The sequence below is a fragment of the Hippichthys cyanospilos genome, chromosome 22, assembly GCF_059441005.1.
Source record: "Hippichthys cyanospilos isolate Australia breed blue-spotted pipefish chromosome 22, RoL_Hcya_1.0, whole genome shotgun sequence".
Classification (NCBI taxonomy): Eukaryota; Metazoa; Chordata; class Actinopteri; order Syngnathiformes; family Syngnathidae; genus Hippichthys; species Hippichthys cyanospilos.
Window position 1 is genome coordinate 7,650,487 of NC_142390.1, and position 23,514 is coordinate 7,674,000.

Consider the following 23,514-nt stretch of genomic DNA (forward strand, 5'->3'; position numbering starts at 1 on the left):
TTACAGCTCATTAGTGTTATACCGCCACCTACTGCACAGGTATTGGACATAACGTATTATGAAAGCAGAGTCCGTTACTTCCTGCCTTTCACACGAATGTCTTGAAACGAAAAGTGGGATGTGATGCCTTTGAGCGACTCTTTAAAGTTAAAATGTTGAAACATCAACTCGGTCAAACAGCAACAGCTGCTGCATGTTTACGCTCGGTCAGAAAAAAAAAAATCGATAAAAGTCACCAGATTGTCTTTTTTTCATGTTAATTTTTTTTTTTTTTAATCAGCATTTCAGCAGCTTTGACAGACAAAATCTGATGCTTTGTACAGTTCAATTAAGGTACCGGCCAAGCACACAGAAAGACGCACAAAAAGCAATGAACCGAAGCTGAGCAGTCGTACACACTGTACATTTTTTTTAGAAAAATAGCCGAGAACTGGCCCAACCCTTATCAGGGGAATGAAATGCTCGCCGCCACGCGCACATTCAACACTGTGGAACAGTTCAGATCTGTGTACAAAAAAAACTCACATTCTATTAGGACACACACACACACAGACATGTGCACGCAGATACAAACAAGAGCATGATGTGCAAAATTGATCCTTTGCTGGAGAAATTCCTCAGAAACATTCACTAAGAAGATTTGATTCAACCGTTGTCCAAGTCCACATCACGACACACACATCTTTTCAGGAGTCTCTGCATTGCTTCATGAAGAAATTACAGTGGTACCTCGGTACTCGACCATAATCCGTTCTGAGGTGGTGGTCGAGCACCGATTTGTTCGAACACCGAAAGCAATTTTCCCATAAGAAATAATGGAAAGTATGTGTGCACAAGTAAATGTGCACAAGCAGTACATGATAAAGATAAAGATAAATAAAGCATTATAAACCATTTTGTATAATTTACTTACGTTTTGGAGAGTGGTTGATGGCATACAGGAATGGATGTGGAGAGGACGGGAGGGAGGGTTACTCCTTCCATGATGACGCTAGCTAACTGCGACGCGAGGTCGGACACTCGTACACCACGTTCATATTTTGCTATAATTTCCTTCTTCAGTTCAATAGTGGTCCTCATTGTTTTCCTCTTTGCCTTCCCCTTATCACTGTCTTTCTGTGGACCCATTATTAAGGGCTAGAGCAACACGAAAAAGTTTAAATCCGGGAAGAAATACTCGAACAAACATCTTACTCCGCTGGCGGTCTGAGTTGAACTGGCGCTTACCCGCTGGCCGAGAAGGGCCGAGGAGCGCGTTCGGGTCGGCTCGGCTCGGCTAGTCGAGAACCGAAAATCTGTTCGAGGTCCGATGCATTATCTACTTGAATTTTTTGGTCGAGCACCGATTTGGTCGAGTATAGAGGCGGTCGAGTACCGAGGTACCACTGTATTAAGTTAGTTAAGAAAAGAAAGCTCCACGTCGTGGGTGGCTAGCTGGTGTTGACCTTGAGGCTGTTGATTTGGTGCAGCAGTGAGTCCCTCTCCAGCTGAACCTCAGCTAGCGCCATTTTAGCCCGGGACAGCTCCACTTTCAGGCATTGGTTCTCCTCTATGAGCATCTGCGAGTGAGGTTGATGTATATATCAACACGTGTCTTAATAGGACCGGGACATGCTTGACTCACTTGTTCGTGGTTTGACGGGCCGGTCTGCGTGACTTCTGCGGCGGCTACCTCTGAGACTGGACTCAAGGCGTCGTCTGCCGAGCGTTTGGCGTCCACTGTGAGGAGGAGACGAGCGGCGTTAACTAACCCCAAGTTATCGGGACATCGTGTGCGGGCGTCGCACCTCCGACGGAGAAGGCGCCATCGTCTTGCCGGTGGATGACCAGGCTGTCCACGTGCAGCGTGATGGGCTCCGAATCGGAGGGGCTGTCGCGCTGGCTGTCGTCCTGTAGGGAAGACAACAAACGAGGAAGCTTAAGCTTTGTGTCTTTTCCATGTCATTTCATCAATAATGGGAAAAACACAAACAGCATAATTTTCCTTTGAAAACCAACCAATTCGACTGATATCTATTTCAATTGGGATTAAAACTAAAGCGGTAATGAAATAATAAAATACTCGTCTTTGTCCTGTTAGGCAGGAAATTATATAAAAATAGGCCCATGTTAAGTTTTGCCGCCCCTCACCTTCAAGTGTATGTGCATGTCCCGCACGCTGATCTCCATGGGCAGGACCTGCGGCGCCATGTCGTCCTCCAGAAAGTGGGCCAGGTTGCGCAATGTGGACATGAGCAGGCTGGCTCGGTAGCCGTGCAGCCGCAGCTGCAGGAAGCCGTTGCGCTCAGCCAGCGGCGAGTGGGCGGCGGCGCGGGGGCCGGTCTCCAGCAGGGCCCGCACCTCAGGGCGGCGAGGGGCCCCAATTGATGGCGAGTGCACTTCGGCCGGGCCTGTGAAGCGGACACATGTGTGCAACTCAACAGCGGCATTGTAATTTGCTCGGCCCTGAGAGGAGGAAAAGTGGTTTGAAGGGAAAAAAAAACAAAAACGCAGGACTTTGCGGAATCTCTTCAGCTTAGTTGAAAGCAAGAGTTGTTTAATTATCATTATGAACCACAGAACAGAGGCGTCACTAGCAGCTTTTGTGGTTTTTGTGAATGAGGCACCACAGTGACAAAAAGTGCTGCAAACGCTGACAAAAAAAAATGCTACAACAAAGAGAAGCTAAATGAACATATTTGACTATTGTGATTGTTCAGATTTGTAAACAACTGCAATGACCAATAGATTCCTGTAGATGGTGCTGTTGCACTGCACTGAATTTGAAATTTCCTGTATTTATTTGAAAAGGGACAATCCACATTACTCAACATCATGCCATGTAAATGCGTCAAGGTCAAGGTCATAGGCAGTCCATCACATCAGCATAGCTTTCTAGTTGAAGATGAAGATTAGGAGGTGAAGCTGGAGGAAGAAATTGCCAACTCTGCGGAAGTCGTCCAAGTTTTGGCAGCCAACACTCAGAATATGCATCGAAAAGGAAACCAAGGAAATAACTCCAGATCCTAATCGCACCGTTTTCAGTTAATCAATGGCTCAAAGTGCTTACTTGATTCAAAATAGTTGTCCATTCATTCCATTCGTTGTCAATTAATCGAGTAATTTTAACAGCTCTACCTAGAGCTAATGCAAAATAAATTTTGTCAAACCCCACAAAAATAGACACATGATCAATTTATCGCAATTACGGCACAAATCCAATATACAGATTGTTTTACGAGTTGAGCTAAACGCGCACTTTTGCTAGCTAAGAGGCAATGTCATGCAGTTTGCCAGCTTTGCAGGATCTCTGTGTGAAAGAGGCTAAAAGACCACTCGGACTAAGAGAGAGGAGCTATCATGTGATGTCAATGTGTTAATAACACAAGAACAGCAGGTCCAAAAGGAAGAGAGTGTGTGAGTGTGTGTGTGTGTGTGTGTGTGGAGGGGGGGGGGGGGGGGGTTAGCTTGAAGCTGCAAGAGGCTTCCTCTCATCGGCAGGAATCACTGGACTGAAACTGCAAATTCTGCTGCTGCAGTGGCAAGATGGAAAGGAAAGGAGGGGGGAGTGATGTGAGAGCGGGAGGGTGAGTCAGTCAGGCAGCGAGGAAGATGAGAGGAAGAAGAAGATTGGCCATCTGCACTTCATTTCACTCGCACGAGCGTTTTTCTTATGGCTGCGCGCGTAATGCCGCAGATAATGTGAGAGCTCCGTCGTTTAATGTCAAACCCCGTGGTGGGTATGGAACACGACGCCATTTTGCGCACCTGGCTAAGGCAAAGGCGGCTGCAGGAGAAGAATGTCACGCACGTAAGCATGCACAAAAGGTTGGTGAACACAAACGTTACCTTGGCTGCTCTGAGCCGGCATTGAACACACCATACCTGTTGGGGTAAATACGACCAAGGCGTGTTAGCGTGTGCGTATGTTAGCGTCGTGTTTCCCGACCAGCTTACTGTGCCGTAGCACGCATTTTACATGGGAAATACCTCCCGGCACACCGCTGTGAGATAGGCGTGACCCAAAAATGTGCTTTCACTTTAAAACAAACAGCACTTTGGCAAAATATAAAAGAAGAATTCCATTTGAAGTTTACTGTCAAACTAAGCCAGTAAAAAATACACATTGGGTATAAAGTTGTCGATTAATTTGATCATTGTTGTCGGTTAGTCGATTGACAACTTCTATTTAGAACACCAGGTAAAAACTTTGTTGGCTTTATGCTAACAAACAATGCAAAATACTATAGACAGTCCAACAAATAGCATCTTAAAAGGGGTATTTCAAGAAAAACAGATTAAACAGAAAAAAAAAACCTCACGCGCATATATTCTTTATCCTCTGCAAATAACTGGTTGTGAAACTTTTTTTGTCTGCATTATACTGCCCCCATGTGGTCAATCCGCACACATTGGGTATAAAGGTGTCGATTAATTTGATCATTGTTCTCGGTTAGTCGATTGACAACTTCTATTTAGAACACCAGGTAAAAACTTTGTTGGCTTTATGCTAACAAACAATGCAAAACACTATAGACAGTCCAACAAATAGCATCTTAAAGGGGTATGTCAAGAAAAACAGATTAAAGTAAACAGAAAAAAAAAACTCACACGCATATATTCTTTATCCTCTGCAAATAACTGGTTGTGAAACTTTTTTTGTCTGCATTATACTGCCCCCATGTGGTCAATCCGCACACATTGGGTATAAAGGTGCCGATTAATTTGATCATTGTTCTCGGTTAGTCGATTGACAACTTCTATTTAGAACACCAGGTAAAAACTTTGTTGGCTTTATGCTAACAAACAATGCAAAACACTATAGACAGTCCAACAAATAGCATCTTAAAGGGGTATTTCAAGAAAAACGAATTAAAGTAAACAGAAAATTGAAAAAAAAACACACGCATATATTCTTTATCCTCTGCAAATAACTGGTTGTGAAACTTTTTTGTCTGCATTATACTGCCCCCATGTGGTCAATGCGCACACACCATGTATAAGTCTATTCCATTATGCTATTATTTCAAATAATATACAATATAAAGAACTATTTTTGTCATTTAAGCGCACATTTTTTTGTTTTTTTTAGGGAGGTTGGATTGACAAAATGGCGTTTCTATTTAATTTAATGGTGATAAACACAAAACACCTCAAATGGTTCAGTCTGTCACTATAGGTCGTCAGTCTAGACAGTAAATGAGTATTTTTCTACCAATCTTTTCCCACAGGACGTAAATGGTTGGGAATCACTGTGTTAGTGTTTGAGCGTGTCTCGGTGATAATTTAATAAAAACAAAATAAAAACGTACCTAGGCTGCGGCTGCTGAGGTACTGCCGCAGGCTGACGTTGCCCAGCTGGACGGGCGTGACATTGTCCACCTCCAGAGCCACGCCGGTGCTCTCGCCTACCGCCTCCATGCCCACGCACACCGAGTGGACCTTCAACACCAGTACAGACACCTGCACAGCGCACATATTATTAAACCACACACACACACACAGCATCAAGCAAACACATCACAAGTCTTACAATGTCTTTGGAGGGCTCGTCGATGCTTTGTGAGGCAGCGCTAACGGTGTCGGGGGACATGCCCCCTTCTTGCTCTGGGAGTGGTGCGGGGGCGGCGGCCTCCACTATGCTGTCAGTGGCCTTGAACCCTGAGATGGACATGTCGTCTGTGGAAAGGAAATAAGAGCGGAGATATCGTTTTAAATGTATAGTACAGTTCAAGGCTGCCCCCTGGTGGGTCATTGCGAAAGCGTCATGGATTTTGGCCAGATGTCACACACCTAGAATCGTGGACTTTAAGCAGCAAAGTATGGGGATGAATAAAGCAACATCGATCTTGCAAAAGGCTCTGGATCCTCCAAAAAATTTGCTTTCAGTTTCCAGTGGCTAATCTTCGCATTAAAATAATCAGAAATGACGAATGAAATTGTACATCCGAAGGCTGTGATTATCGATGACAGGCAGTTTCCACGAGTACCTAATACCTCTGTTGTTAGGCATTCATTCTACCTATTTTAAAGTATTAATACATTCAAATTATAACTGCATGTTTTGATTGCTTCAAAATAATAAAATGATGGAAAAATGTCTCACCTCTTTCAAGCAGGCTGTAGGTGTCGCCGTCCTCTAGCAGGTAGCTGTCAATGGAGATGTTGTCCAGCGACTGCAGGGACGGACTCTTCTTCATGTTCTTGTAGGACACCGAGAAACTGGACTGTGAGCGCTCGCGCATCAGACGCCCGCTACAACACACAAAAGTCGCACTCGTCGGATACACGCCTTCACACGCGTATCAGTCCTCATGCATGGCTACACACCAACTACTGCACCGACTATTTTAACGTAAAACGCAGAGACAAGGGGCATGCAAACATGCAAATACATGTGTACATGTTTGCAAATGTATGTATGAACCCAAGGACACACACACACACACACACAGTTATTTAAATATTAGCACGGCTAGATAGTCGCAGATCCATTGAGGCCTTACATGTTGGACATGGAATAAAGGGAGGTGGATCTGCTGCTCGATGACGAGCTGAGAAGATCGGAAACGACAGACAAACTTCCTTTCCTTGGTGGAGAGAGAGAACACACGCACACACCTTGCCAGAGTCAAAAGCGCAGAGGCCAAAAAGGAAGTTAAGAAATGAAAAATGATGACAGAAGGGCGGCGGGCCAAGGAAGAGAGAACAGCCACACTCAAACATATTGCTGCTATTTATGGATGGAAAACACTGAAATCAGTCCAAGGACATGAAGCTTCGGCCAAGGTTATTAGAGTGATCAATATAGTTTTTTTGAAGCTGGTTCAACTATACACACACACACACACACGCACACACACACATACATATATATACATATACATATATGTATATACATATATATATATATATATATATATATATATATATATACATATATATACATATATACATATATACATATATATACATATATATACATACATATATATATATATATATATATATATATATATATATATATATATACACACACACACACACATATATACACACACACACATTATATATATATATATATATATATATATATATATATATATATATATATATATATATATATATATACACACACACACACACTTGAAAATAAATGACTGATGGGAGGGATTTCTTGCAGGAGTGAGCTTATGAACGTCATTTTAACTGTCTTTTATCTTTGATATTTTTATGTAAAAAGAGTATAGTTATAAAAATTCTGCAAAAAAAAAAAAAAAGCTCATTTGTTGCCTCTCCAAATCAAAAAAAAATGTAAAACAACATGACTACTTTGGCAGTGAATGTTTTGAATATAATAAACTTCATTTCAGCAGAGGGATTTTTTTTTCCATTTCTTTTTCGCGGAGGGTAGAGTTTCTTTTCATTTTGATGAAACATGATTTGAGAAATTATGTGGAAAAACAGTAAAAAGAATTGCATGGATGATAAATTCCAAACTATTAAAACCTTGTCAGCGGCTTTATGCACGATTAAATGAACTCATATATGTCAAAATGCAAATACTTGGGACTAGGAGATAGCTTTTAGAAAAGGGGAAAAAAAAATACCTGGATGCAGACTGGGGCATCTTGGCGGCTGCAGCTTTGTCCTCACACAGCGGCTCACCTGCCTGAAAGCTGCTTTCATCATGAGTGGTAAAAACTTCGGTGACCACCTCTCCACCTTCCTCAGAAGAAGTCCTCTCCTCATGCGAGGACTGCTGATTTGACACCGTAGCAGGGGCAGGGACAAGCAGGTTTGATCCCCGTGACGCTTCAGCGTCGGGGATGTCGCCGCACAACATTTGGTCCACAGCAGCGCTCCCTTTGCCCTCCCCCTGGCCGCCCGGGTCCAAGGTTCCTCTGCTCTCCGAGGGGGACGGCTCTGAGCCGAGGGGAGATCCCGAGCCTTCCGTCTGGGAGACGGGCTTGAGAAGGAGCGAGACCTCGGCGCTCTTAAGTAGGAGGCCCAGGCAGGCGGTGAAGGGTCGCTGGGACGGAGCCTTACGCAGTCCACCCATGTCTTCTAGGTCTTGCTGCAAGGTCTGCTGCAGGGCCTTGATGCTACGCTGCAGACGCATCAGGAACACGTACTGCTGGTGGCTCACCTGGAAAAAAAAAAAAAAAAACACAAAAATAGTAACCAATAATTAAACAGTTCATACATAAATAAAAAAATAATTGACAAGTAACCAATCATCAAACTAACCGATAACCATTATTGATCATCAATTAACCATTTTAAGACATAAAAATTGGCCAAATCCTCAGAATTTGAGCCGTCCACAGGTAAAAGTTCTCCAACGTGTGTTGGTGTTTGCATGGGGAATTTGCGCCCTCTTGTGGACAACGGCGATGACGCAACAACAACAACCTGATCAGGATTCAAGTTTGTTTTTGACACAGCAGAAACTATCAGCATGAACAAGTTGCAAAGGAAGAAGCCTACCTGTGCACTTAAATGTTTGTGAACATGCACCAGCACGTGGACATCAGCATCTTTGCCCGAAGATGTCAAAGGAGAAGGAGGCAAGCTGTCCAGGGATTGTGGTTTATGGAGTCCATTGGATGGACTGGGAGGCAGAGCCGGCGCATTGTCGGCGCTGTAGAACTCCTTGAGCAGTCGCTTCCGTTGCATGCGCCCGGCAGATTCCGCGGAGGTGCTCCGAGACAGTCCTCTCAGCTTCTCCTGGTGCCCGAGGAGCTTGGCGGGCTGGCAGGCCCACAGGGTGAGCGGGAAAGAGTCCACGAAGGACTGCGGCCGCCCCTTGCCCTCGTAGTCCACCCAGAACTGTGCAAAGTGAAGAGCCCAGAAATCGGCGGCGGCCGGCATTTTCAGGGCGTTGGCCCCCATGGTGGGCGCCACCAGGCCTCGGTAGATGTCGTGCAGGCGGGTGTCCCGCTCGTGTGCGTGGTAGCGAAAAATGGGATGAAGGAGCGGCACGGAGGACGATGAACGAGGAAAGGAAACATAGGAAGAGGAAAAGAAGGGCTCCCCCTGGAAGGCCTGCAGGAGTGCCTCAAGATGGGCGCGGGTGCAGTTGGCAGGGTGGCGGGTGTTGGTGGCCACCATCTCAGATGTCTGCACAGAGACGGAGCGGGGAAGATTGGGCGGACACGAAGGGTCCTGGTCCACTGGGATCACGAGCTACAAAGACACAAACCACGATTAATGGGACATGATCTTCAATTTTTTTTTTTTCGTTTAACTTCGGGTACCTTCATCATGAGGCCGTCCACCTTGATGTCCACGTGCTCGTCGGGCTTCTGCGAGTCGTTGAGCTTGTAAATCTCCATAAACTGCTCCAGGCTCTGGCGCAGGTCCAGAGCAAACAGATTGAGCCAGACAAGGCTGCGGGGATCCAGGACCAGCTGCAGGGCATTCAGCTGGGCGTACAGGTTGGGGCATGGGACTGGGGGGGAGGAAGGAGTTTTGAAACTTTTGACTGGTACTGTATGTGATAAACCATCTAGGGCTGCAGCTACTGAATATTTTTCTAATCGCATACCCGCCCGATTATCCCGTTGATGAAGCAATTAATAATAGGATAAAAATGTGTTTCATTCTAATAAAATAAAAATAAAAAACGTGCATGTGGGGCGCAGGTATGTTGTGGTCCACTTGGTGTTCTCATCTTCTCCTTCTCAAGTGCTACCAGTGAATTTGAGTGTGTCTGATTTGGGTGGGCCTGGTCTGGTGAGTCTTGTGCGTGTCAACGAATGAGCTAAGTGGCTAAACTGCTTTTGGCAATGGAATGATCGGAGTCCTTTCGTGGTGACGATAAACCTCTGCGATTTTGCCATGATAATAACTCTAAGGACAATGTGGACTGTGATGAATGAAAGTTTGAACCCCCTTTGACTTACTTGGATAGTCTTTCCCGTCTGGGAAGTAGTACTCTGTGAACTCGACGTGAATGGCTGGCATCTCAGGAGGAAGGTACAAGGACTTCTTGTTGCAGGAGATCATGGTCTTGGGGCTGGAGCGACGCTGGTCTGCCGTAGACACCTGCCAGGACCAAATGCTCGATTAGCGGGAGCGCCGCCTCACGCTCGGGGCCAAAAGCCCAACCTGGTAGATGCTGAAGTCGGCCATTCTGAGGACCACAGAGCTTGACATGAGCTGCATCTTGGGGCTCGCAAGGGGAGCGCTGAAGGCCGAGCTGGATGACGTGTTAATCTTCCCTTTGGAGAAAGCGGTGCAAAAAATGAGAAAGGAGCAAGGGTGAAGGCGGGGTTAGCTGAGCCTCACGCGAGCTGTGTATAACCGCACCGCACTAAGGTGTGCGCACGCACACACACACACCGCGGTACCTGGCTCAAGGCACCAGCAGCATTGGCCTGGAGGCAGTGTGTGTGGGCTCCATTCTACTAGGGGTCCGTCTGCCTCAATAAGCCCAATTGGCCAATACACATCGTCCCTAGCGGACACTGGGGACAGAGAAGCCACCGTGTGTGTCTGTGTGTGTGCGCGCAACATGACATCCACGCCCGCTAGCCGTTTGAGTGTGTTTACCGGGTGAGCTGTGCACAGGTGACTCTCCCTGCTGGCCTCGCACCGCACTCTTCAGCATCTCCACGTTGGACTTGAACTCGTCCAGGAGGCTCCGTGCCCAACCCTCTCGGGTTTTGGTGGCCTCGCTGTAGTGCATCCAGTGCTTGCAGCTGTCGCCTGTCACAGAGAACAATTTGATACAAGTCAACTTTGTTTTGTGAGAAAACAAATCCTGATTCCCTGCCCCAAAAAAGTGATGAATATTCCCAAATTTTTGCAGGGAGGTGAATTGAATAGGGGGTTTAAATTAAATGCAAATGAGGTTGATGAAGGTGCTTGCAGACCTGCTCTGTGGAAAGGGTAGTAATCCAGTGTGATGGAGCTGAAAGACAGCTGCATGGCTCCGCCGGTCATCCTTTTATTGATGGCTGCATCGAAAGCCAAAAATCAGTTCATGCCAACAAAGGCGGGCGTGGGATATTGTGTCACCTTTGTCAGCGGCGTGGATGTCGTCACAGATGTGCAGGTCCAGATGTGTGATCTGTAGGTGGTGCGAGGTCTCGCATACGTCGTAGGCGCTGAACAGCTTGGCCATGGTGGCGCTCTGCTCGGCCGCCGCAGTCTGCTGCGTGCGCGTCTGCTGCAATGAGGGCGGTCCGGGCGACGCCTGATAAGCAAAGACAAAGGTGGGATTAATCGCCGTTGGGCGCCGGCACCCGAATGGGCCGTCTTCACCTGGTCCTCGGTGGCCAGGCTCTTCCTCTGCTGCGCCGACTTCTCCATAGCTTCGCTGAGGGACTTGGCGTACTGCACCATGGCTTTCAGCTGCGAGTCTGTCAGCACCCAAAGCAGGTCGTCCAGGATCAGAACCAGCTTGGAGGCCACCACGTTGCAGTCCTTCATCTGGACCGCACACAGCAAGGGACACTTGTCCAAACTGGGGTCAAGGAAGACGGTCGCCGCCATACGGGTCTTACGCGTCGCTTGAGCGTGACTCGGATCTTGGACTGGTTGGTGATGAGGCGGATCGGCGCGCTCAGCATGTCATGCTCGGCGCTCTGGATGGCATCCGCCTCGATGCGAATCATCTGCCAGCTGATCTCCTTGAACGTCAGGAGCTGCAACACAGACAAGAAGATGCCATGATTTCCAAGAGAGCGACATTATGAAATGAAAGTTTCAAAAAGGAAACATTCCTGCAATTTTGGTAGAAAAGGCTCCATTCTCCAGAAGAAAGTCAAGATACAAGAAAAAAAAAAGTACGATTTTGAGAAAGTATATTAAACGTATACAATTGTGGTGTACAGTCTTAACGGTATGTTGACAACATTATAATAAGAACCATTGAACAAAAGCCATAGTTTAAATTACAGTGGGCCCACTTGTTACGACATTATTCCAACCCACGGTTGGGCTCGTAGGGCAAATTCGTCGTATAATGGGCAATCCAATAGTATAGTAAGTGATACATATATATATAATACGCATGTATACAATCAGAAAACATCATGAATAAAATATATGGAAAGGATTTATTTACCTTTGAGTGGCGCTTGTAATGCCCATATTCTCTAATAAGGGTTACCTCCATCATCGTTTCCATATGCATCATCTCACTTCTCTCTTTAACATCACTAGCAATCTTGGGACCCATGGCTAACCCTTTCAACTTTGAATTAAGCAGTAAAATGCACTATAAATACGCTTTTATAATCACTCACAATTGAACAAAGCTTTACCGTCCCACCATTTTGAAACGAGTGAGGCCGACCAATAGCAAACCAGCATCTCCGTGAGGAGACGCCGACCAATGGCAGAATTATAGTAACGCGTTGCAGGGACGGCAACTGAAAAAAAAAGTGTAACCTAAAAACGCCTGAAGATGGAGACAAAACAACACAAATACAGCCAAGCCCTTAGGGTCATAACAGTTGCAAAACTGGGAAAATGTCATAAAGAGGGGATGAAAAAACGATATGTATTCCACGTCGCAACATGAAAATAACATAAGTCAGGGACGTTGTAACACGGGGGTCCACTGTACTAATATTAGGAGGGAAAAGGTTGTCACTCAAGAAAAAAATTATAAAAAGAAGCTTGGTAGTATTACAAAAATAGCTTAAAGTTAGAATTTTGCAATTAAAAGACACACTTTTACACAAAACGGATGATCTAGAAAGAAATTTGCAATGAGCCATAGGAGCCAAAAAACCTGAAAACCTGCTTGATGGGTTTGGCCTACCTCTCCCCGTTGTGGGTCCTGAATGCGGGTGAAACGCAGGTCGCTGAGGCTCCAGCTGGTGTTGACGCTATACACCTGCAGCTGAGAGAGCTCGAAGGAGGCGTTGAAGGCCTTGGCGCTGATCCGGATCACAATGGAGTTGATGGACAGCGACATGCCCTCCACCACCTTCTCCGCAAAGCCGTATTCACTAAAAACAAAACAGAGTTTGCCTGTGGTGGACTACTTTTGGGTGGTGGTGGGGGGGGCTCACCTCTGACCCGAGGCCGTCGCAATAGGGGAGGGACCGTTAGGGGGGCGGGGTTCATCGCAGGTGCTCATTTCCATTTCCACTTTATCAAGTGTCTGCAGGATCAAAAATAAATAAATAAAGGGTGACTATGCCTGAAACTGTTAAATGACCACTGAGCAAGTTACCAGTGAAATGGGATGAGTCTTTAACTTGGTCCATGGGATCTGTTGACAGATGACAAAGTAAAAATAACCCCAAGGAGCACTTGATTTCTGGACAGAAAATGCCAATGTATGTCATCGTACGCGAATGGCCGCCTTGTTGCAGCAGACGCGGTTGATGGCTAGCCAGGTGGGAAGATCCAGCAGGCTCTGGAGCACCTCCTCGTCAAGCTCCAGGTTGGTCAGCTGGCCCTCGCCCTTCAGCGTGCTCAGGTTGATCTTGTCCGGCGACAGGTTCTTGGCGAACCTGGCCACACACAAAGAGCCTGAGGGTTAATACGCTTATAATTTTGGTGGAAAGAAAAGTGTTGATGTTACCAGAAACATTCGGTTTCTGTGGAAGAATTCAGAACTCAGAAAGAAGAAGAAAAAAGCCATAAGATAGGCATCCCTAATAAAGGGATTTGGCAAGGTTTTAAGCACTTTCCCTGTTTGCACAAAGTCCATCAAGCTTTTTTTTTCCATTTTCTCTCCATGTGTGTCCTCTACAGGTTTGCTTTTGGGTTGGAGCAAACAGACTTAAACACACAAAGCGGACACGCACGTGCTCTGTGCTTCTCGGGGAGTCCACAAAATGTGACCTTTCAAAAACAAATTGGTTGGGTTACAAAGGACAAAAAAAAAAACAATGCAGGAGTTTCTTTGCCGATCGCACCTCCTCCTCTTCCTCCAACAGGCAGCGTCACATACCTCTCCAATTCCGTAAATTATTCAACACAGGCAACCTGCATGCCGGACGCACAAATACTAAAACAGACTTGCACGGTAATTTCCAAAGAAAGCTGAAAAAATGCAGTTTAACCTGAAAAATATATTCCCAAATTAATTAGAGTAAAATTTGGACCTTAAAAATGTTTAAATTGCAATTTGAAGATAAAACAAAATGCTATACAGTATATTGATAAGGAAGAAGTCATTTTTTTTTAAAGTACATTGCAATCATTGATTTTTTAAATTGTAATTGCGTGCACGGATTTGATTTGATTTTCATCTAGCCAGATTGTGTAACAGTCCTAGTGAAGGTCAAGGAATTGTTTCTTATCTGAAGATAGGATAAAGGTGAGCACAATTCAAAAAGCTACATCTTGCCAAATAGTGCTTTCACGCAGGCACACACAGCGTAATTCAAGTGCGCCCCCAGTCAGCCATGATTCATGCTTTCATCCCACTGGCAGTGAGAGCAATAACAACAGAACGCTTCACCTCCAGAAAACCTCAAAATGGATGCTGGAAAAAAAATAAATAAAAGATAAAACGCAAAATGGGGGGCATACCAAGTAAATGTGCTTTTTAAATAAAATTAATCTTAGTTTTGCATAAGCAGCACTTTGTTTTCGAACATCACCGCCAACTTCAGCTTTCCGGTTGACGCTTGCTCTCCAGGAGTTGCGTTTGTTGGGGGAACGTGTAAAAATTTTTAGTGTGGTGACACATTAATTAGGGGTAGTGTGTTTTATGAATATTACAATGTCGATTTGAGTGGAGGCAAGTATTTGAGGAAATAGGGCGCAATATCCGTCACGGGGGCCTCTGTAAAGTCTTGCATGGATGTTTGCAACCTTGTTGAATCCACAACACGACCGAAGTCAATGTGAGTAAGCAAACATCATGAAGTTCGACCCGACCTCTACCTAAACAGTGGGATCGAGCTCACGCCTACAAGCCAGCGTTCTGATGACATCACACCCCTGCGATCACTTCCTATACAAACGTTGACAATTACTAATTGACTGAATAGTACAAACTGATCATTATTCAGAAGGAGATTGGTCAGACTGGCATGGAGAAAACAAAAAAACAATGGATGATGTCATAGAGTCCATTGAGGAAACCCTGGAAAGGAATAAATAATGCAGGCATCTTACGCCTAGTTAAAACAAAGACGAGAAGAAATTCTAATTGGGAGATAAAAGTATATATTTCTTTTAATATTTAACTGACGAGCAGGATACAAATTTTAAAGTGGGTGAAACGAGATGACATGGCAAGTAAACAGCCTTGCTATTGTCTAATTACTGTACACGTTAGAGGACGTTCCCTATGCGTTCCCTTCACCTATAAAATAATTAAAAGTTTGATATCATATATATTTGGTCAAGTTTAAGGCAATGCCGAGATTGTTGTTTGCATAAATCACACTCCGAAGGGCGACCGGTTCAACCTGTCATTTTGCATGGCGAGGGATTAGCACGCTAGCTTGTTAGCTTAGCCCGGCTAACTCCGTGAGCCCGGCGAGGGTCACCGGAGGAAAAGGGCGGTTGTCAGTCGCCACACGGCGGCTACAAACAGTCGACAACCCCCGCTAAGTAACAACGACAAACGATAGTTAGGACGTAGGGCATCGCGGTTGGTGGACTGCCGGGCGGCTTCTGAATCCGCCAATCGAGCCCCCCAACCCCGGTGGGTCACTAACCTGGAGAGATGCTTCAAGATTTGCTTCTTGATGAGCCCCGCCATGGCACCGCCAAATCTGGGAGATTTTCCCCCGGGTGGCTGCTTGCTTAGCTGGCTTCCCGGCCGGCTCTCGGTGCGCACGACACAGACGACTTAAAATGTAGCCGTCCTCATTTTTGGATCGTGCTCCCGCTTCATTTTTGCGGGCAGGAGGAGGAGGGGGTTCGGGGCGTGAGGTGGTCGTCCTCGTAGACAAAGCATAGCACCGCGCTGGTGCTCCTTCTCATCTAGGTAGAGGTTCCGAAGACAGGTTGGGCCCAGAGAGACGCTCCCCGTAGGTGAGCACCTGGATGGCGGCGAGTGGCGTCTTCTGTCACCGGGGCTGGGCTTGCAGTCGTGATGCATTCAAGCTATCCTCGGAAAAATGGGGATGATGCGTTTGCAGTGTGTAGTCCTCAACGATGTTTCCATCGAAATACAATACAATTTTCACTAACGTGTAAAGATTACGCTGAATGTTTGAGAACGTATGGAAATAAGTTCCCGGTGAGACTCTTCGTTAAGTCATCGCCTCGTGTTTCAGACCAACACAAGTACTAATTATAAACATTGTGCCATATTAACACCTTCTTTCTTCACATGTTCCGTTTTTTTGTAAAGTTCCGTTTTAAATCTTACTTAATTCAAGACAAACGAAAGTTGTGACAATGTAGTGTGCGTATATTTTAGCGCCCTCCAACGGAATAAAAGGCAAGTGCGACATTTTGTTAACAGGTTTTTACTCAACTTTTTCATTTTTCTTCACGTTTTCATTCATTTTTACTCGCCTTCTACGGCATTTCACTTGGCTAAGAAAAAACAACTGATAAAACCATATACTTTTTTTTCCTGAACGAAAATTAAGAACAGTCAGAAATAGGCTATATTGTTGAAATAATCCACTTTAGCCGTAGTTGTTAAACAAGGACCTTTTGTTCCTTAGAAACTTGCGAGTTGGCATTATGGGATGTGGCAAGAGGCCAGTTGCCACGTATGAGGGGAGGTGTTTTGCTTTTAAACCACGCCTCCCAATATTACTAATACTAATTTTAAATTCTTACATGAAGCATAAACGCATAACGACCAAAAGTGTCAACTAAAAAATTCGTATTGTTTTTTTTTTCGTCTACTTTTAGTTCTTTTTGCTCGAGTTGTGCCTGCAGAAGTCCAACATGGGACGTCCCAAAAGCCACCCGAAAGACACGACTCGCTCCCTGATACGCTGCTGCGGGGCCCAGTCAAAAAAACAAAAAAGCAAAAAGTCCATCCATCCACGACTGCAAAAAGGAACAGCACGGCAAAACTCGTTCTTTCACGCGATTCACCTCCAGCGATCATGACGGCGAAGAACCGACAGAAGAGCAACGCCGGCGAGAAAGCCGCCACGGCTTCTCCAACAGTTCCGGTGCACAAGGAGGAGAAGCCCCCGAAAAGTAACGGCGTGAGCGGCTCCGCGGCGAAGCCCCCGAAAAGTAACGGCGTGAGCGGCTCCGCGGCGAAGCCCCAGAAAAGTAACAACGTGAGCGGCTCCGCGGCGGCTCAGGGTTCGGGGCGCACATCCGGGAAGAAAAGCAGCAGCAACACCAGTAGCGGTAGCGGCGGCGGTCGTAGCTGTCTGGGAACGTTGTTCTCGATGATCTTCTACGCGGCTATGATCGCAGCCGCCGGTGTGGGAATCTTCCACTTGCAGAAGGTGGTGGAGGAGATCCGACAGACCAGCGCAAAAAACGCCCAGAGCGCGCAATTGAACGCCGAAATCAGCGGCAAAATGGACAGCGTCGTTCAACAGGTTGGTTAAGATGTCATTTGTCATTAACAACTGGATGGTAGTAGCTACGCCCAACTTTTTTTTATTCGATCCTGCATTGTCGCGTTAAGAGTGACGGGACAGCTCCTGTACTTTGTGTACTTTTGGACCAAGAGAGGTGGGGACTGGGGGTGGGGTGACCCCAGGGGGTCGCTGAAGGCAGACTGCACTCATGGCAACTCAATCAACTCTCGTAATGCGGAGACACTCAAAATCTCCAGAAAGTCAAAAACTTGACTTTTGTTTTGTTTTATCTTGACTGACACAGTTTAGCAACTTATTCTAATAGATTTGCTCTTAATTAGAAAATTATTCCTGTCACAACATTCAATCGGATTTGCCGATACGTGCAAATCTGCTAAAATTTCACATACCCCCATTTGACAACCACTGGACTTTCTAGGAGATACATCCGGTATTGCAAAGCTCCCTCGAAAGTACTAGGACAGAGTTGTCGAAACATTTTCCTCTGGGGATCCCATCCATAAAAATACAAGGTGCCAACTTTGTTTTTGTTTACTACTTTATCAAGCACGCCAAAAGCAATCAATCATTTGCATATTGTTTATACAATATATGACTTTTTTTTCCCCTAAAAGCAGCTAAAGCTAAAAACTGGAGAACAACATTTTGCATGTAAAAATGAAGTATTTGTAAGTGTTGTCAAGTTTTGCCAAATTTAGATTGCAGCATGTAATGCTTTCCCTAATATTTTGGTGCTCTTGGATTGCAGGTAGCCTCTCTGAAGAATACGGTGGACAGTCTGGAATCATCCTTGGGGGTCACGCGTGCAGAGTTGGAGGGCGCCGTCACACGGATGGCGCGGGGTGAAGAGGAGACCCGGCGGGTGGAGGAGGCCCTCCAGAAGCTCCAGAACGACCTCCTCAAGGAGCTCTCGGAGGGCATCGGCGAGGTGAAGGAGGCCCGGGAGCGGGACTTCTCCTCGCTGGAGTCCACGGTGGAGCAGCGCCTGGAGGAGGTGAGCCGCTCGGTGCGCGCCAGCGTGGCCGAGTTCACCGACGCCCAGGGCGAGGCGCAGACCCAGCTGGCCGACCTCAAGGCCCGACTGGGCGGCATCGAAGACCCCGCCATGGTCAAGCAGGAGCTGTCCTCCATTGTGGAGGTGGTGGCGGAGATCAGGGCGGCCAAGCAGGAGGCGGACGCCACCGCCGATTCCATCCGGGAGCAGATCAACTCGGTGAGGGAGGAGCTCCGAACGCGGAGCCAGGAAGTGTCCTCGCTGTCCGTGGAAGTGGAGTCCTTCAGGTCGGTGGTGCAGGACACGGTGGGAAGTCTCAAGCAGTCGGTCGCCGCCGTCGAGTCGGGGGTCCAAACCCTTAAGGACCAAAGCGGCTCCTTGGAGGGCGGCGTGGAGCGGGCGACCGAGGAAGCTCGCGAGCTGGAGAGGAAACTCAACGAGGTCGCCGCTCAGACGCAGAAGAGAGCCGACGACATGGAAGCCCGCCTCAAAGCGGCGGAGGAGAACGGCGATTCCGTCACAGCCAAGGTGGAGTCGCTTCTCTCCCAGTACGACACCCGGGAGAGCGTCCTGGCCGGGAAAGCCTTGCCCGACAAGGAGCTGGAGGCCCTGAAGAACAACCTGGATGAGCTGCGGGCCAACATGGCGACCGTGGGGGAGGCGCAGGACTCGCTGGCCAACACGGATTCGCTCATGGCCCAACGAGTGGAGGAGCTGGAGAGGCTTGCCGCCGAGGGAGCCGGCGATCACGCCGCCGAGCTGGAGCAGCACCGACAAGCCATCGCGTCCTTACAGACGGCCTTGTCGGCCTTGTCCCAAGGGCCGGGCAGCGAGGCGTAAGAGTCGCACCACCGCAAATTACAAAACAGAACACTCTTTTCTTTTTTAGTAACTTTTTGAAGTTGCACGGGTAGGACCAGATGGAGGACTGCTGAGCTGTGAATCAACACTCAATCTGCACTGTTAGTTATACATTTACATTTTATTTTTCCAACTCCCTGCTTGCACCAAAGATGGTTTTTTTGGGGTTTTTAAATCAAAAGCAATAAGCTCTTGTTGAGCACTCCTTTTTGTTATTTTACAATAAAAACACTCTTGTTGACCATAATGGCATATATTTCTATGAAAACTAATCAGTTAGCATGTTTATTCCAGGAATCACAAGTACCAAGAAATTGCATATATATATATATATATATATATATATATATATATATATACACACACACACAATTCAGCTCAAGTCAACAAAAACCCACAGAGGACTCGTGAAGTCTGTGTGTGCAAAAACCAAAGTACGTTGCCTTGGTCTAATTTTTTATCCAATAAATGAATGGCAAATAAATGACTTTATTCAATTCAACAGAAAGACAAATACAAATTGCAATTTTATTACAGGTTAAAATATTTTAGAGTTCAATTTTTCTTATGAAAAATATAAAGATTTATAATAGGACAAAAATCTTATTAAAAATACAAATATTTTAAAGAAGAAAAATAGAAAGTATTTTACCGAAAATGACAGCGATATAATCAAACAGAATTTGCAGAAATTTAAAGACGGATGAATAAAGTTAGTCACTCTTTGCTTCAAATCACTGGCTAATGTGTTGGCCCTTCCTTGGCCACCAGGGGGCAGTGTAACTGGCAAACTGATTTAGAGCACTTGAAGCAAGCAATCTTTGCATAGGATAAATAGTATTGCAGCTTGTCGATTCCTTTTTGCGATGTTTGTTAGTTTGTTTTAAATCCACAAGGGGGAGTTTGGTCATAAACTGAAGCTTAAAGCAAACAAGTGGGAAAAAATAAGTTATCTTAGGGCATTCCTTCCTTAGTTTTGCAAGACATAACAATGAAAAAAATTGTCATTTGTTTTCTTCCCCCCACATTGGCTGCTGCGTGTCGTTGGATTTTAACATAAGCGCCGCCTGCTCAGTAGTATCGCTAAAGTCCTGCATTTCTGCAGACGTGAGTTCGTCCAGTGCGCTTCTGAGCTCGGCCATCTCCGTCTCCCTCTTACTGAGGTCTTCGGCCAGGGTCCCCACGCGGAAGGTGAGGTCGTCCAGGCGGGGCTCCAGCGCCCCGAAGTCTCGCTTGATGGCGGCCACTTTGGGCTTGAGGTCCGCCGCGAAGCTCAGCGTGCGAATGAGGCGAGCCCGGCCGCCCTCCAGCTCCCGCAAGCGCTCAGAGACGTCGTGGTCGGCGGCGTCCAGCTCGGGAAAGCGGCGGCGCATCTGCTCCAGGGCCTGGACGTTGCGTTCGGACGCCGCTCGCAGCTCCGAGATGCGCTGGATGCTGCCGGCCAGCACGTCGCCGATGCGGGCCGCCATCGAGCGCTCGGCCCGGGAGGCCCGCTCCTCCAGCTCCGACACCTGCGTCAGGAGGGAGTCCATCTCCGAGCGCAGGCCGTCCATACGACGGACGTCCGTCCTCACCGACGCCACCTGTTGGCAGGAGTGGGGTGTTACAATCAAATGAAATAAGCGGTTCAAAGAACGGGACCAATCAAAACGTACCTTGTTGGAAAAATCGCCGGCGATGGCCGAGGTACGCGCCTCGATCTGGTCCACGGCGCCTTTCAGCGCGTTCACGCTGGACTGAAATTCCGAGCGCCCGTTACTGAGCTCGGATGTCCACTCCTTCAGCTGGCGCACGTCCCGATCCAGGTTCTCCAGCTGGGATTGTGCAGCCTCCTGGCCGCCACTCACCTTGTCCAAAGTCAGGTGCACGCTCTTGCACTGGAACACAGAACAAGATCAGGCAAGAAAAAAAAAAAAAAAAATAGAACCCTTCACATTTGACGATTTTTTTGCTGGATGTTTTCATTAAATGGAGTAAAAAGAAAAGAAAATACAAGTAGATTTTCAATTTTATTGGTAAACCTGTTACCTTGACACATAAAAAAGGTACATATTCACAACTATATTATATATAAAAATAAAAAAATCCAAAAATGTCCCCTCATTTCCCCTTGCTGAAGTGACTTCATTGTGCAACGTCCTCTTGAAGCGTTTGAGATGGCTCCTCCCACTCTTCATCTGGCTCCTCCTCTTCATCTTCATTGGACTGCCCACCCCTGAGCACTGTGGTGAGTTCCCGCACGGCCTCCCGCACCACCGCCAGCTCACTCTTCATCTTGAGGATGGTGCCGCGCGCCTGTAGGGCGTCCATTTCCTGGCGCATGGCGAGGATCCGGTTGAGTGTCTTCAGCATGTTGTCCTCAGCCGAGAACACCTGCAGCGTCACCTCCTCCACACGTGTCTCGGCGCCCCGCAAGTCGGCGCCTAGCTTCACGATGGAGCGCAGCGCCTCCTCCAGTTGAGGGAGCCGCTCCTCGCACTCTTGAGCCCGTGGCAAGTGCTCCCGCAGCTGGGCGCTAAGTTCCGCCTCCCGGCGTGCCAATCTGTTGATGTTCTCGTCCATTTTGTGGATCTGTTGGGTGTTCCAGTCCAGCTGCGCCTGAGCCCGCTTGGCGTCGTCCTCCTCGGCGCGCTCCATGGCTCTGGCGTTCCTCCTGGTGCTGTCCTCGAGCTCCTCCATCTTCTTCGCCAGCGACCGGGCCCTCCGCTCAGCCTCGTTCACTCGCTCTGTGGCGCCGGCGTGGGCTTCACGGGATTCGGCCTTGAGGGAGGCCAGCTCGGAGGCGGCGGCGGCAAGGCGTTCCTGCCATGTTTCAGTCACGTTGAGGAAGCGGGCGTTGACCGCCTGAAGATGGCCCGACGCCGAGCTGTCTTCCGCTTGCAGCGTCGCTACGGCAACACGCAGCGACGAAATGTCTCGCTGGAGTCCGTTTGATGACGAGATGGCCGCCTGGAGGTCGTCCTCAGAGATGGCGAGCTGCAGCCGCAACACAAAACAGGGAGTCCGTTTCTCAGGGAGAGCTCAAGCCAGGAATCCACAAATTTGTTTGGTGGGAGGAAGGAAAGGAGGTCGGGGTACCTAGAGGGCGGAGCTACATATACTGTCGTCACAAAAAGGTACCCTTGTTAACTAACGAACTTTGGTCGTGCTCTGTAATCTGTACCCCAAATATAATAGTACCAAAACAGTCATTTTCGGAATCCAGTGTGAAATGGGAGATACAAAAAATCCAAATGAACAAATCGGACCAAACATGAGACAGAACGTCTTGTTCTCCATTTAGAGCTGGTTTCTAGGTCGCACCGCAATGTAAAACACCGTGGAGATTCCTCACTTTGATAGCATCGTGAAATATTATATTTTGTTCAAAGTTTTTATATTCCCCCGACATTTATCGCTCTATTTACTAGCCCTGCGGCGATTACGAGTGTAAAATTGCACATTTTATCACTTTTCAGCAAATAACTTACCTTTTTGCTAACCCTCTCTACTTGCTCCTCCATTAGAGACAAACTTGAGGTCGTTCCATACAAAAGTGCACATTTTTCCTCCATTTGGGAAAATCTCACGTTTTGCTGATGCACCACCCTGCAACAACAAACACATTTAAGATGACCAAATATGAAATGAACCAATAAATGCACGCGTGGTTTAACTTACCAGCTGAGCGCAGCGCATACCACAAGCGAAAAGACGCACATGATGCATTTAAGGTCCAAAGTCGACTTGTTTACAAGTTCACGTTTCATTTTTCTGTCTTCGTCTTGATTGCTTGGAGACTCGGGAGCGACTTCATCACTTTGCTTTTTCTTTCTTTGCTTTACCTCGCCAGTCATTTTTGCGCTGTTTAAACTAGCAAAAAATCAGCTGGAAGCGGGGAAAAAACTCGCGAACTTTTTTTTACAGTAACATATAACCCCCTAAATACACACATAATATACAAATAAAACCGGAAAGTGAAATTAAAAAATCTCCCCAGCACAGGACAACTCCATTTCCTTTTACCCGGGTGTGCTTGAAGGCTGCGTTCAAGAACATTTCGTAAATTACACTTATCAATGAAGCAACCTCTCGGGGAAAATAAAACGTTCTCAGTTATTTCCAAAATATAAATTTAAATCGTTGCTGATAACTCATACAAATGATAGTACAAAGTAAGACCTTTATTCTGAAGGGAAAATATAAACTTAATGGTTGGATATTGCTGAAAACTATTTTTTCCCC

General features: G+C 46.8%; 3 protein-coding genes across 6 annotated transcripts; 1 reads left to right on the top strand and 2 right to left on the bottom strand.

The window, feature by feature from the left end:
• Positions 1-49: 49 nt before the first annotated feature.
• On the bottom strand, positions 50-15,985 carry bltp3b (bridge-like lipid transfer protein family member 3B). 3 transcript variants are annotated; one of them, XM_088405800.1, is made up of 24 exons: positions 15,624-15,985; positions 13,295-13,457; positions 13,175-13,213; positions 13,011-13,102; positions 12,758-12,947; positions 11,493-11,633; positions 11,251-11,418; positions 11,005-11,182; positions 10,860-10,943; positions 10,537-10,692; positions 10,093-10,205; positions 9,888-10,029; positions 9,240-9,433; positions 8,470-9,168; positions 7,590-8,128; positions 6,486-6,569; positions 6,086-6,234; positions 5,513-5,658; positions 5,292-5,442; positions 3,829-3,864; positions 2,131-2,390; positions 1,788-1,890; positions 1,625-1,719; positions 50-1,559 (listed from the first exon to the last, which is right to left on the bottom strand). In XM_088405800.1, the coding sequence occupies exons 1-24, from the start codon at positions 15,665-15,667 to the stop codon at positions 1,431-1,433; spliced, it is 4,095 nt and encodes a 1,364-aa protein (XP_088261926.1). In that variant the 5' UTR covers positions 15,668-15,985; the 3' UTR covers positions 50-1,430. The 3 variants fall into 3 exon arrangements, with proteins under 3 accessions (XP_088261926.1, XP_088261928.1, XP_088261927.1); XM_088405802.1 differs by lacking the exon at positions 6,486-6,569 and having other exon boundaries at positions 95-1,559; XM_088405801.1 differs by lacking the exon at positions 3,829-3,864 and having other exon boundaries at positions 95-1,559.
• A 906-nt stretch (positions 15,986-16,891) lies between these two features.
• On the top strand, positions 16,892-19,537 carry ckap4 (cytoskeleton associated protein 4). Its single transcript, XM_088405788.1, has 2 exons — positions 16,892-17,432; positions 18,184-19,537. The coding sequence occupies exons 1-2, from the start codon at positions 16,980-16,982 to the stop codon at positions 19,267-19,269; spliced, it is 1,539 nt and encodes a 512-aa protein (XP_088261914.1). The 5' UTR covers positions 16,892-16,979; the 3' UTR covers positions 19,270-19,537.
• A 411-nt stretch (positions 19,538-19,948) lies between these two features.
• On the bottom strand, positions 19,949-23,300 carry ikbip (IKBKB interacting protein). Of its 2 annotated transcripts, XM_088406694.1 has the most exons (4): positions 22,951-23,300; positions 22,761-22,878; positions 20,946-21,167; positions 19,949-20,873 (listed from the first exon to the last, which is right to left on the bottom strand). In XM_088406694.1, exons 1-4 carry the CDS (start codon positions 23,124-23,126, stop codon positions 20,295-20,297), a joined length of 1,095 nt encoding a protein of 364 aa, XP_088262820.1. In that variant the 5' UTR covers positions 23,127-23,300; the 3' UTR covers positions 19,949-20,294. The 2 variants fall into 2 exon arrangements, with proteins under 2 accessions (XP_088262820.1, XP_088262819.1); XM_088406693.1 differs by lacking the exons at positions 19,949-20,873; positions 20,946-21,167 and adding an exon at positions 21,194-22,266.
• Positions 23,301-23,514: the final 214 nt, after the last annotated feature.